Genomic DNA, 14,446 nt, shown 5'->3' with positions numbered 1-14,446 from the left:
TAGCGCGCATGGAAGAAGGAGAGTTTATTTGTGATTGTTGCGCGTCAAGTGTCAAAGTCGAGTGGTGGGGGAAATGCCCACAAACATGGCTTCTCGAGTGTTTGCATATTTTTAGCGCTTGGTTTTGATGGTGTTTATTAAAGTTTATTAAAATGAATGTGTGGGAACCAGTACCTGACGACTTCAGTTACGGCATAGGTAAACGTTTTCGCATTCAATCGCTTTCTTCGCATGTAAACATAACCCAACTTTTGGTGAAACTTGTTGATTTCCGAAGCCCCCCAACTCGCATTATTATTTTTAGCAAACAACCTCACGTAAAAGTCAAATATTTGTGATCAATAACGCTCGTACACGCTTTTGGGAGATGCACTAAGCAAATTACGTGCAGCCCCTCCCACTTTTTATCTGAATTTTATTTACCACTTCCTCGAGGAAAATGTAAATGTTGATTCATCAGATGTCATCAAACGTGAATTTAATACATTATTATTATTGAATCATTCGTCGTTCATTCAAGTCAGCGCGTCTGACACACTCAATTGACTCCTGTAAATTCCTACAGTAATTAAATCCCATGATGTAATCTAAGCGGGGCTCGCTGCCAGTCATTTACGTGTTTTTCTAACAAAACGTGTGGGAATTTTCGATAGAACGACCTCAAGGTTTTCAAAGGTGATGCTAAATTTTTGCACAAAACTCGGCGGGTTCATTCAAGGACGACTACGTTGTAATTTAGGGCTCAAATTAATTGACCCAATTCGCGCCAACATCCTCGTTAAAGTACAGAGCGGCGTGAGATAAATTCGGCCTTAATTGTTTTCGCTACATGCAATTTCATCATTTGTAGCCCCCAGATTGTCGCACGAAATACGAGAATTGAGAAAGTTGCTTTTCTTTAGCAATATACAATTTCGAGGGCGACAGCGAGTTCAAGCTGAGACTGACCGTCGGGGATTCCCTCCATTTACTCGAGGAAGAAGAGCATTGGTACTACGGCTGTGTGTTGCACGACAGGCACAGGAAAGGCATTTTTCCCAAGAATTACGTACACGTCAAACCATGTACCGTAGACCATTCTGGACCCACACCCACCTTCAACTTCAAGGAACCCTCGATTGCACAGGAGATCACTTCAGTGCTCAAGGAATGGGGCATCCACTGGAAGAACTTATACGTGGTATTTATATACCAGTTGATTTCACGAATACTAAGTGCATCCGAGACAGCGATGTGTTAGCCTGTATTAGAACGCGAAAAGTCATCAAAATATTTTGAAATTGTTTATAAAATAATATTTCCTAAGAACCGACAGTAAATCTAATTTCAATTTAAGCTTGTTAGAATATTCATCTGTTGTCGACCCATCTTGCGGGAACAACTACAAACAAACCAGAAAAGTACTTAAAAGATAATTAGGTCAAATAGATTATTTATTTTGCTAAGATTCCAAAGTTTGTTTTCGTTTGAGATAGCCCTTTAAGTAAAGTTAAAAATTCATTAATCTTGCGGAAGAAATACGTAGATAAATTTTGGTTAGCGATTTGTCACCTTTATGATAATCTCAAAGTATACTTTAAGATTAGATCTTAACCACTTAATGTTTTGCTTTAATAAAATTATTTAGTTGCATTTCAATTGAAAAAATTGTCAACAAAAGTAAGGTAATGTGATTTTCGCAAGTACTGGACTAGAAAAATGAAAAATTGTTATTAAATATTGTAATAAGGTCAAGACTAAATTCATTCACGTTCCAATATCTCTAGAGTCTAAAAAAGTAGGTCTGTATGTTATCTGTCCATCATCTATTGTTTGTTGGTGATTTTATTAGATATATAATTTCCGAAACTACTGGACTGATTGTTATGAAATTTTACGTAGGTATTTTAAGAATGTCGTATAAGTGATAAAACGCTAATCAAACTGATCATCCCCGCCAATAATTTGAAGATTAATACTTTTTTATAACTGCTTATACAGGAAGTCTAAAAAAATTATGAATGAAGCAATATATTTTATGATTAAATTAATAACGGCTCACCTCATTTATCTGAAATTTTGGTGCAGGTGTTATTAGTATTTCATTGAACCTATAAAAATTGATGTATGTGTCCTTGGTAAAAAGATAATGTCATCATAAAATTTTGTTATTTCTTTTTAATATAATTACATGATTGTTCTTTGTTTGATGAGATTCTCAGTAAATTTTATTTTGGTGTATAATTTTTTGAAGCTTAGAGCTGTAAAAATGGAAATTAGAAGACTTCGTCAACAAGTGTCCCGGATGCGCTTGACCATTCGCGTCGCTTTCGTCGTTCGCTCTACGACACTCCCATTTTTAGAATCACAACAAAGACTTCGAGCAAATCAAAAACCGAATCTACGATTTGCTAACGCACAGGAGCAAAATAGTCAGCGGTACGCTGCCGGTTGACGAATTGAAAAGGGTGACGAAACAAGCGACCGAAGAAATAGACGTCGGTAATAAGACCTTAGGTTTAGATTTAATAGTTAGGGATAAGAACGGAAATCTGATCGAACCGGAAAAGACGAGCACGTTGCAGTTATACTATCTGCATAAGAACGCTACGGAGCGGATGAGTAGGTCTGATAAGGTGAGGACTGGACGTTGTTTTTGTTTGCTTTTTTTTTGACTGTTAATGGCGTGCGTAGAATGAATCAAAAGGGAGTCAACCGAAAACTGCCATTCAACAATACTCTAACATTTTCATAGTAGCTGTTAAGAATTTTACCTGTAAGATGACGGAGGACGCTGAATTGCTGATGACGCTGTATGACGGAAAAGAGTACAAACCGATTGCCGAAAATTATGTCGTGAGGTGGTCGAAAGATGGGTTGATGTGCGATTTGGATCAGATGTATAATTTGAGGGTGATGTTTACGGTGAGTATTTTTGTGTAGTGTAGATTTTGGAAACGGAAGTTATAATTCAAACGCAGAATGCTAAAGGCTATGTAAATTTTCACTTTGATATTGAAAAGTGAGAGTTTTGTAAAGTAAGGAAGTTGTGAAAAAATTTAGAAATACTGAATTTTAAACTTGAAAATAATTAATTCTTGTACGTCTTATACTTCTCTTAGATACAGTAAAGTCTAGCGTCAAAAATAGCTAATTTGTGCGAATAATTTGTTTTAGCAATCGTGATTCGCATGTGAGATAACTATTTTAATTTAGAGGGTGCAGCATGTTTTTGTTTTGTGTAACAAAAATTGTGAATACCATTATATCCTTTTCAAGATTTTAATAAAAATTCAGAAGATGCCAAAAAATGAAAACACTTTGGGGAAAACTAAAAACTATCAGAAATACTAATCTTTGACTTAATTTAAATCCAAATATGACTTAAAAATTTTAAAATTAATATAAAACTTACGAAATGCGCAGTCAAAAACGTCAAAATTGCCAATTACTCTTATTTACTTACAACTCTAGTTATATGAAAAAACTTAATTTAGATAATTGAATTAAGTAAATTCGAAAACACGTTTTAAGTCCTCTTGGGTATTTTTAATTGATTCGATTACTGTTTTGATTTAAAAGAATGCCACTTTCAATAACAATAAGAGCATCTATTATAGAAGTAATACTTTTGAAATTTGTTCGAAGTGTAGCTTGTAAAAGAAAATATGTACTCAAAGAAACTAGAAATTAAAAATTATTAAAATAAATTCTATTCATTGTTTTTTTATTCATTACATAACTAGAAATTAATAAAAATGTTTCCTCTTTAGATTGCGGAATAACTGATTCAATTTGAAGGCATCATCTGGTTTTCAACTTTTTAAATTCGAATATACACTTTTAAAATTTATAACTGCCCAATTTAACTGATTTGTGTGCTGTTTTTTTTTTTTTTTTTTTCATTATTACACTTATTTTATACGGTAATAAATAATAACACTAGCTGAAAATTGTATAGATTACTCTTTAACCTGCGGTTAGTGATATATAAACTGACCTTTCTGAGCGTTTTTATCAAATTAATTTGTGAAATTTGGTGTTGAATTAATTCAAAAATTTGTGAATATACTGCGTTAGTTTCCACCATCGCACGACGTTATTCCTTGCGTGACCGGTAACATAAAGGATACGATTCAGTATCATTACGATGGTAATTTCTCAGTTTTAACACAAAACGAATGAATTATCTGGTATTTAGGATTTACGACCGAAGGACAATAACTTCACCAGAATTTACGGCGAGAGGTCAGTAATACCTTAACCTACAACAAAGCGAGGATAAATGTCTCACGAAGTGCTTCCTTCTGTAGTACGGGTTGTATTTTTTATATACACAAAAACCGAGATCTAGTCGTTGGTTATTGCTTTTTCTAACAAAATAAACCGAACATTTAGTTTTTAAATGACCCAAACCGAAATTACAGTTTTTTTTTAATTCAATTGACTACAATTTTAATTTTTTTCACGCTATGCCGGGGTTGTGCAAGGATCAAATTGGGTTATCTGTTTTGTGTCTTATTTTTTAATGACGTTTATCTAGTCTTGATTGTAATGCTTTTATCTTTTTATCTACTCAGCTGTTTTAGAGATTGATTAAAAGATTGTAAAAATTTAGATAACTTACTTCAATGGTGTGAGGAAAATATGTTACAAATTAATATGCAAAAAATGTAAGAAAACGACATTTAGTAGAATGTCAAAATTATATGAATTTTATCTGTAGACAAATGGGATTCCTGTAATACAGTTGAACAGTTTTTAGATCTAGGTGTGTAAGCTAGTGTTTTCCAAAGTTCCAAACACTTACTATCAGTACAACAGCCGGTTTTACTTCTGTATAAAACTATAAAATTGTCTTAGTTTATATGGAGATATTTTTCACACCAACTTTACTTTCTCCAGTTCAAATATAGTGTTAATTTCTGTCGTAAAAATATTTTTTTTTTGTGTTAATTTATTTTTTGTTTATTTTATATTAATTATATGCCTATTGGGCAAGACATTTTCTTTATTTATTAGTCACTAGTAAACTAAACTTCATCATATTACGGTACGACAAAATTGTTAACGCACTTCGTCAACTATGTTGTCGCAGGAAAAAATTTTTTGGTGCCGTTGTTTTATGTAACGTGTTACGTTTGGTGTAACGTAACATCTACTGAGTGTGAAATTATATATAAGAATTTGAAATTCTAAACTAAAATTATTTCCAATCAAAATTTTACAATTAGTGTTTTTTATGTTAAATAAAAACGTAAATTATACTATACTGGCGTATCACAACAATTAACTTTTTCCTCCATTTTAACGTATAATTTTTTAGAATAGTAAGAGACGGAAAGTTTCACGCTCTGTATAGTAAACATTCTGAATATTGATTTTTCCAGGTTATTGTTAAATTTTCTATCAAAATATGTAATAAATACAAACATACGTACCTATAGCCCCATACAAGTACTAACTTTGGGGCAAATACAACACAATTTTTATATGTTAGAAATTTTAATATTATATATTCTGCATCGTAAAATATTCAACTCGAAAATCTAATAAATTTCGAACTTTTAAAACACAAATTTTAAGCCAGAAGTCATGTGACAATTTTGCAATTAAAAAAAAAGAGTAAATAAATAGCAGCTTTTGAACTTCCTGAGACACAATATTTGTGAACGTTATGAAGTCGATTTCAAAAACTGAATGGATGACTGTTTCGCTTTTATTTAGGATTTAGGAAAACGCGACCTCGAACGCGAAAAAATTTACCTAGTCTGCTACGTAGTCCGTGTGGGGGCCATGGAAATCAAAGAGCTGGACCATCGCCGCAGCTCCGTATCCGTAACCACCAAAAAAGGTACCACCGAAGGTATGCGCCGCCCCTTCGGCGTAGCCGCGATGGAAATCACCCAGTTCATGAACGGCGAACGCGAAAGCGACCTAGAACAAGAATTCGCAGTCCCTTTCGTCAAGTACAAACCCCCAAAAAATCCAAACCGCCATTAATAAAAAAATTTCAGTTGCGACAAAGATAACCTCGAACAAACCCTGAAGAAAATAATGAACAAAGATTTCGCGAAGACTGAACACAAAAACCAAGCGCTGTTCGTCGGCATGAAGTTATTACGAGGCGATTTGAAACAAGTGAGGGAAGAAAACCCTCACCTAGTATTAGGGAACTTGTCGATAGCAAGAAAAATGGGCTTCCCCGAAGTGATTCTTCCTGGTGACGTAAGAAACGACCTTTACTTGACGCTGATTAAGGGCGAATTCAGTAAAGGAAACAAAACCTGTGATAAAAACGTTGAAGTGGTGGTTAGAGTTTGTAACGAGAAGGGAGAGGCAATTCCTGTATGGCTTGGTGTAGTATTTTTTGGGGTTGTTTACTAGTGTGTTTTTTTTTAGGGGGTGATTGCGTTGGGTTCAGGGATTGTCCCTCTTGATGAGTACAAATCGATGATTTATTATCATGAAGACAAACCTCACTGGTACGAAACTTTCAAAGTGGCTATACCGATTGAGGAGTTCAAGACGAGTCATTTGAAGTTTACTTTTAAGCATAGATCGTCGAACGAGGCGAAAGATAAGAACGAAAAACCTTTTGCTATGTCGTACGTTAAGTTGATGCAAGAAAATGGAACGACTCTGAGAGACGCAAGGCATCATTTAGTAGTTTATAAGGTCGACTATAAGAAGTTCGATGAGAAAAGTTTAGATTATTTTAAACTGCTATCTATTGCTAGCGAGACGAAGGATACCGGACCTAAAACCCAGGTCGCCGGTTTGACTCCCAGTAAAGATGTTTTTATTATTTCGAGCAATATTTGTTCAACCAAGTTGACTCAAAACGGTAAGTTTTCGCCACTTTTTAAATTTTTCAGCTAACTTTTTATTTAAGTTGACTTGCTGGGACTCTTAAACTGGCAAACCGACAGAGACAATTTAAAGACTTGTTTGCGAGCTTTGCTCCACGTAGATGGCGAAGAAGTCGTTAAATTCCTCCAAGATATTTTAGATTCTCTTTTTAACATCTTGATGAGCTACTCAGATACAGATACGTACGATCTTTTAGTTTTCGATTGTTTATTACACATCATCAGTCTAGTCAGTAACGATTGGAAGTACCAACACTTCGAACCGGTTTTAGATTTATACATCAAAGAAAGTTTTAGCGCAACTTTGGCACATAAGTGAGTTAAGTCACATTTTACTAACTTAAGTGACACTTTATTTCCAGAAAACTTATTTCCGTTCTGAAAAACATCATCGGCAATTCTAACAGTCAGCTGATTTTTAAAACGATGAAGTCGCTACAGTACGTGGTCAGATTCGTTTCGAGGTCACGTCTTTTGATGACTTTGTGCCCCGTCGAAGATATTGAAGACGATTTCGAAGACAATTTTCGCGATTTATTACAGGATATTACTGGTATGATGTCTTCGCCGTCTGATACTATACTACGAGAACAAGGTGCTTGTTTAAAGTATCTACCAAGTACTATCCCCGACATCTTGAAGGTTTTTGACGCCAAAGAATTAAGGTAGGTGTATTTTTTTATCATTTCATTTTCTTCCTACCTTTCTTTATTTTCTGTGTATTACGTATGGGTTTTTGTCGCGAATACTGTTTAAACTCGTACATAAATTTTTACACAGACACTATTTTTATTTGCTATAATTTCGAATTTTATTACTTTATGTTTATTTGTTTTGTGGTATCCTTTCCTCTTCTAATTCTTGTCGGAGTACTCCTAGATTATGCTATGCTTTTGTTACAGCTTGATCTTGTGTGACATCATCGAAAACATCCCCACACGCCGCCTTACGAAGCAGAAAATGATGACCATCAACGATATTGTTCACAGTCAGTTGTTCCTGTACGCCGACTGTCGCAAGATCATCCTACCCGTCATCCTCAAACAAGTGAAGGTGCTGTTCGAGGTGAACGACGAGGTAAGAGAAGGCTTTTATTGCTTGCGCGCTTTAAAAAATCAAACCAACAAATGCACAATGATCAAAATCGACCATCATGTAAATAAAACATCCGGAATGTGTTTTTTGCATATTTTGAAACGATCCTTGCAATTTTTTCGACAGAATCAGAAATAATCTGATCTTTTGCACAGTTACCTTGGTCACCGACGATTCGTCTAAGTCTTCTCTGCAATGGTTAGTCTCTCAGAGTTTATACACACGTTCTGTTCTGTTACTATTTCTTTCTTGTTTCGTGTACACTTGAGCTTAGCATGGGGTTATGTAGTCTAGTGCATGTACGATATTGGAAAATGTGCATGGTCTAGGAGTGGAATAACGTATTAATGTACTTAGGTTTTAGGCAGTGGAGTTGGGTAGTTTGTAGAGTTTTTGAAGGAATAACGTTTTACTTTTTTGGCTTGTTTTAAGTTAAATGAACATTAGTTTTCTAATGTGTAATATATAGGTTACTGTTTTCCGTGTGACGTTAGTGGTCAATCCATATACAAAAATCTGAAAAAAAAAATCATAACAGTCAAGAAAAATTACCAAGAGAAAAAACATTGTTTTGCTCGAGTTGTATGGTTTTATGAGTCGGGATTTTTTTTAAGAGCAAAGATAACGCTCTGCTGATGCTTTTAGGCTGCCTAGCTACAATTTTAGAAGAAAGCATTGTGTTATAGATTGTTTTTACTTTGTATAAAATACATTGCTGCAAAAAAAGAGCTATTTTGCTTTCCGAGCGTAAAGTAGCTTATAAAATGTGAAAAAATAGGTCTCCCATTTCCGTGTCTATCGTCTTTTGGCGAATTTCTTAAACAGATAATATTCGAAACTAATAAACACATTAAATACTGTGAAATCTGGGTATACTTAGAATTACTGTGTAAATATTAAAAAGCAAAAAGATTTGTTGATCTCCACCAGATATTTGAAGACGTCATTTCAGAATTTTTCCAAATAAATCCTACGTCAAATGTGCAACAAATATTATCTACGTCTGTGATTTATCAATTCACCCCCATTTTTAATATTCCGCTTCTATATTTTGAGAAAAAAGAAATTATAAAGTCGATCGTTCCGAAATGTTGCATGGGCTTTAAGGTTATCTTGAATCTGGCGAATCACCAGATTCATCCCTTCCAAAAACATAATGACGTCATCTCAAAATTTTTCCAAAGTAATTCTCACTAATGTAATGAAATGCAGCTACTATTATAATAATAGCTATTCAAATTTTGACGAACAAAGTAATATTATTAAGTTTTCACAATAGAATTGTGTTTTTATAACATAAATATTAGAATAATGTTCGTCATGATTGTGTATTAAATTAACAGTTTGAACAATTAACACGTTTTTGAATCTAACATCCAAAATGTTTGCGTTAAAAAAGTAAAACGTCTTCTCACAGTTAATAACCACCTTTCATCAAAATGTTTTCTGAACGAGTAGTGACTTCTAAATTGTGTATTTATATTTTTAATTTGATTTAATTTATTTTGAGTAATCTCAGTAGTGTAGTGGTTTGCTGGGTATTATTATAGGGTGACAGAAGACAGGACGGAAGGCTACAGAATCGATCGGTGGCTAAGGTGGCTCAACTTTTGGGAACCACGGAACAGTGCGTCCACCAGCACAGAGGATATTCAGAAGAGGTGACTCCCAACCCATTTTTCAATCTTCCAAAATTTGCTAATAATCGCTACGCTTGTATCAAAACTAACCCCCCCCCCAACCCACCAAAGAAACTTTCTAATCCTTGAATTCAGGTCGAGTTGTGCATCAAAATCTTGAGCGACATCTTGGATCTCCTCTTCAATAAAGACGTAGGCCCTACGTACGACGACATCTTGGAAATAATTATGATGGTGTTGCGGACTGTCATCCAAACCCACATTAATATGACGAGGGAGTCGCCACAAGCGGTGCGTAGCAGTTGGCGAAAGAAAAAATCCCGACTTTTGTTTTTAGGGGAATTTGGTGTCCATCATGATCGACATCTTTCGACAAATGTCGGAGCGTCACTACAATTCGTACATCGAGAATTTCAAGACGCGTTTCGACACCTTGGACTTCCTCATGGAGATTCTGCTAGTGTTTAAGGGGTTAGTGAACGAATCTGTCTTCCCGCACGACTGGTGCGACATGATTATGCTCCAAAACAGCGTCATTCTTAAAGCACTGCGCTTCTTTTCACACACTATTCGTGACTGCTTTTTCGAGAAATTCGAGTACCAAGCTTGGAGTAACTTCTTCCATTGCGCCATCGCATTTATGACGCAGCCAGCGCTCCAGTTGGAGAATTTCTCGTTCAGTAAAAGAATGAAGATTATTAGAATCTACAAAGATATGAGGCGAGAAACCGGGTTTGAGATTCGTTCCATGTGGTTCAATTTAGGCCAGAATAAAGTACAGTTCGTACCTAGTTTGGTCGAATCGATTTTAGAAATGACGCTGATACCGGAATCGGAGTTGAGGAAGGCGACGATTCCGATTTTTTTCGATATGATGCAGTGCGAGTTTTATTCGTCGCGGTACGAGCTTGAAAGTTATGGAAATACGTCGAGGAATTCGAAACACGTTAAGGGGAATTTTAACGATTTCGAGAATGAGATGATCGCGAAGCTGGATATTTTGGTGGAGGGAGGAAAAGGCGATCAGAATTATAAAGATTTGTTTCATAGTATTATGATGGACTATTGTACTCAGCATTCTGCGATTAAAGATTCAGGGATTAAGTTTGTTACGACTGTGACGAGGTTGATGGAGAGGTTGTTGGAGTATAGGTGTATTATTACCGACGAGAACAAGGAGCATCGGATGAGTTGCACAGTCACATTGTTGGTGAGTATATGCCGAATAAATTTGTTTAGGAAATAATTGACAACTCCTTCCGTAATGAAATCGTTCTTATTGGTTAGAAAATACGTGTCTTGAAGTCGGATAGGCTGTTCATGCGACTTTCACGTGATTATTTATTTGCTCAATGCATACTAAGTTAATATTTTCCTTGTGTCTTGCGCGTTTTTATTCTTGAAATAGAGAGTTTCAGTACTATATGTAGTTTAGAAAAAACGAATCTCATTGTTATCAAATTTCGTTAACCGACATTGAATTTAACTTTTCTTAAAACCCCAACAGGACTTCTACTCCGAAATCAACAGAAAAGAAATGTACATCCGCTACTTGAACAAACTCTACGACCTCCACATGGAATGCGACAATTACACAGAAGCGGCATACACCATAGAATTACATGCCAAACTTTTGAACTGGTCAGACGATGACCTACTCCAAATCCTCAAAAGCAATAGACATGCGCATGCCCAAACCCATCGTCAACTCAAAGAAGCTCTCTACTACAATATAATCGAAAACTACGACAAGGGCAGACTGTGGGAGTGCGCTATCGAGAAGTGCCAAGAGCTAGCTACTCAGTTCCAATCAGAAACATTCGATTACGAACAACTGAGCCAACTGTATCGAAGAATGGCGAAGTTCTACGAAGACATTATGAAGAAAAGTCGGGCCATCCCTGAGTACTTCCGCGTCGGGTATTTCGGGAAAGGGTTTCCGCAGTTTTTACAAAACAAAATGTTCATCTATAGGGGAAAGGAGTACGAAAGGTTGGCCGATTTCAACGCGCGGATCTTGAACGAGTTCCCGAAGGCAGAACTCTTGAATAAATTGACGCCTCCTGGTGAGGACATCACAGAATCGGATAGGCAATGTATCCTTTTAACATTTGGGGGGGGGGGGGGGTATACTTACTACGCCCACCATTTTTCCTTAATACCTTTCCAGGGATCCAAATCAACAAAGTCGACCCGATTATGGACGAGAAAAAACACCGTTTTTCAGGCAAGCCCGTGTCTGAGCAAATCCTGAATTACTACAAAGTGAACGATATTCAGAAGTTCACGTTCTCGCGACCTGTCATCCGGAAGGATCCGTTTATTGATGATAAAAACGAATTTGGGCATTTGTGGCTCGAACGTACGGAATTGACGACGACGTATCCGTTGCCTGGTATTTTGGGGTGGTTTCTTGTGAGTTCGTCAACCACCCATGAGATTTCGCCTCTACGCAACGCCATCGAAACTATGGAGAAAGCGAACAAGACTTTGAAAAACTACGTGGTCATGTTCAACGCGGATAAGAACATGCAAATCAATCCGTTGAGTTTGACTTTGACTGGAATATTAGATGCTGCGGTTATGGGCGGAATTAAAAACTACGAGGAGGCTTTCTTCACTGAAGAATATAAAACTCATCACGAAGAAGATGATTTGCTTTTACAAAAGTTGAAAGACTTGATTGCCGACCAAATACCGCTCTTGGAGTTGTGTGTTCGGATACACAAAGAGAAAGCTCCTGAAAATTTACAACCTTTGCAGAAACGCCTAGAGGATTGCTTTGCGAAGATGAAAGAGAGCGTTACTGAAAAATACGGATTTGGGGTATTTGAGAGCGTCAAACTACAAGACAAGCTCTAATTATTTTTTGTTTTTTTAGAACTGTGATATTAAATTAGAAAATCAGGTCACCATGAGGAGGCATCACAGTATCGCAAACGACTCTCGACTGTCCAACGTGTCGATGGTAACCGAGTAAGTATTTCGTTTATATTCGTGTAACGTGATCTCAACGATGACGTAACACGCATGTTCCGTATTTGATCTGGGTTTGATATAGTAATGTGGATGGTCGGAGCAGAGTTTCGAGCTTGACGAAATCCCAAGTCGCTTCTTTAAGACAGTTTACTGCTAGTTTTAATTTTGCCACTTCTCCGAGCATTGGCAGGTTCGTAAAAAAAAAACTAACAAGCGATGCTTAACAAGTAAATACAGTCTGAGCTCTGCAACTAACCCAAGTTTTTAAGCTGTTGTAGTGGTTTTTGTGTTAAATTTTGAAAAGAGAGGGCATTTTAATGTTTGTTACTTTTTTCAGACGTGCTCAGCACTCGCCGATGAATAACCGCAACACTTCGTATGCTTAATTTATACCTTATTAACATAGATTAGTTATCTCCTCTATTTAACACAACTTGGGGGACTAATTTTAAGGGTAATTATTTGAGTAGAAATATTTGCATGGAAGTTTCACTGTCACAGACGAGGTGACCTCCGCTTCAACATTCATAACCTCACTTATCACTTGTTTTATTCATCATTCTGCACAGTAAAAACCTAGGCTTGTTGTTATTGTGTAAAGTACCATAATTAAGTATGTACTTTCGTTTATGTTGAATAAGTCCGACGTTTTGCTTACGTACTAGGGAATACAGTGTTGTCAACAGAGCATTGGTTGAATGAAAGACACCTCGTTTGTGACTACAATTACTGCATTCTTTTGCGAGTAGGAGCACTGCACAGAGCTTAGTTTTTGATGGTGTATACTTCACAAAAACACATAGGTTGTCACATTTTAAATTTACAGCAAATCTAGTGTAAGCAGCAACACGAAAAGTTTGCTAATGTCTCCAAGTAAAAGTCTAACCACAACACCTGCTCTTAACCATAAAAAGTCGTTCAAAATCCCCAAAGACAAAAGACGTTCAAGCAAATCGGATCAAACAACAAGCCCTTCCACCATTTCAGGAACCCAATGGTACACCCAAGACCTCACTAATGGAACGCCTATTGTTGAACTAACTGAAGAGGTAATTGTTAGAAACTGTGTGGTATGATTTATATTATTAGTTTGCAGTTAACCCCAAAGCGGCCTCTACGTTCCGAAGTCGAAAAGGAAAAGAGGTTGAGTAGACCTACGAGTGGTCAGTTTTCGTCAAGGTCGAGCAGTTTATCGGTGACCTTACGAGGTGCCGGAAGTTCCGGTAGTAGCAGTAATAGAGACTCGGTGGGTACGACGGATTCGAGTGTTAGTGAGGAAGATATAGTGCCGCCACCTATACCCCTGAAACAACGAGAAGTCGATTATTGTAATTTACCAAACAATGAAAATACAAGTTTTTTGTATTCGCAACGAAATTCGACGAGGACTAGTTTACAAGTTAAAATTCCAGCGCCCGATCCAGACGGGGGTTTCGATGATACACCGCCGACGCCGCCACCGAAACCTCCGAAAAATAAAAATATATCGACGTAATGTAATTTTGTAAATGCGTTATTTTGACTTTTACCTGAGTCATAAGTATAGAGTGACAAAGTTACCGTAAGTGCCATTGAATGTATTTTTATCACATTGTAAGCATATCTATAGTTTTTATCTTGTATAAATTATTTATATCATTAACCAAAGATCGTATTTTTTTATTGTAATTATGGCAATAAATCTTTTTTACGTTTAAAAGTTGGCCTGTTTAACTTATTAGTTTGTAGCTACGTAAATGAGTACTTTTTTCATGGTTTAGTTTGTTATCTATTGAAAGTTAATGGTGATTACATTTGTTGGGAGTAATTATTACATTTTTACATTACGGACCTGTGTAACAACATTATGGTGAGTACGGTTCTGCACCACACATTAGTTCA

The 14,446-nt window shown here is 36.3% G+C and overlaps 1 protein-coding gene across 6 annotated transcripts; it reads left to right on the top strand.

Moving 5' to 3' along the window:
* The first annotated feature begins 106 nt into the window (after positions 1-106).
* Positions 107-14,264, top strand: LOC135125912 (dedicator of cytokinesis protein 1). Of its 6 annotated transcripts, none has more exons than XR_010279978.1 (19): positions 107-198; positions 903-1,180; positions 2,343-2,615; positions 2,674-2,904; positions 5,707-5,948; positions 5,997-6,327; positions 6,382-6,826; positions 6,875-7,166; positions 7,214-7,516; positions 7,754-7,928; positions 9,497-9,607; positions 9,722-9,877; positions 9,924-10,796; positions 11,094-11,682; positions 11,757-12,412; positions 12,468-12,562; positions 12,648-12,755; positions 12,903-13,019; positions 13,392-13,476. XR_010279978.1 is itself a non-coding variant. In XM_064051679.1 (19 exons), the coding sequence occupies exons 1-19, from the start codon at positions 153-155 to the stop codon at positions 14,058-14,060; spliced, it is 5,826 nt and encodes a 1,941-aa protein (XP_063907749.1). In that variant the 5' UTR covers positions 107-152; the 3' UTR covers positions 14,061-14,264. The 6 variants fall into 6 exon arrangements, 4 of the variants coding, with proteins under 4 accessions (XP_063907749.1, XP_063907752.1, XP_063907751.1 ...); XM_064051679.1 differs by lacking the exon at positions 12,903-13,019 and adding an exon at positions 13,662-14,264 and having other exon boundaries at positions 13,392-13,614; XM_064051682.1 differs by lacking the exon at positions 12,903-13,019 and adding an exon at positions 13,655-13,817 and having other exon boundaries at positions 13,392-13,614.
* The last annotated feature ends 182 nt before the right edge of the window (positions 14,265-14,446 follow it).

Source organism: Zophobas morio, unplaced genomic scaffold, assembly GCF_036711695.1.
Source record: "Zophobas morio isolate AGI-343-1 ecotype UQ-CSIRO unplaced genomic scaffold, CSIRO_AGI_Zmor_V1 ptg000009l, whole genome shotgun sequence".
Lineage (NCBI taxonomy): Eukaryota > Metazoa > Arthropoda > Insecta > Coleoptera > Tenebrionidae > Zophobas > Zophobas morio.
The sequence above is the reverse complement of the archived record's forward strand: the minus strand, read 5'-3'. Positions and strand labels throughout refer to the sequence as shown.

Coding starts and splice junctions, on each gene's coding strand:
- LOC135125912 (XM_064051679.1), top strand. CDS start 153: ATGAATGTGTGGGAACCAGTACCTGACGACTTCAGTTACGGCATAG. Junction 2,905..5,706: donor ATTTGAGGGTGATGTTTACG/GTGAGTATTTTT, acceptor GCTTTTATTTAG/GATTTAGGAAAACGCGACCT. Junction 6,827..6,874: donor AACCAAGTTGACTCAAAACG/GTAAGTTTTCGC, acceptor TTTTTATTTAAG/TTGACTTGCTGGGACTCTTA.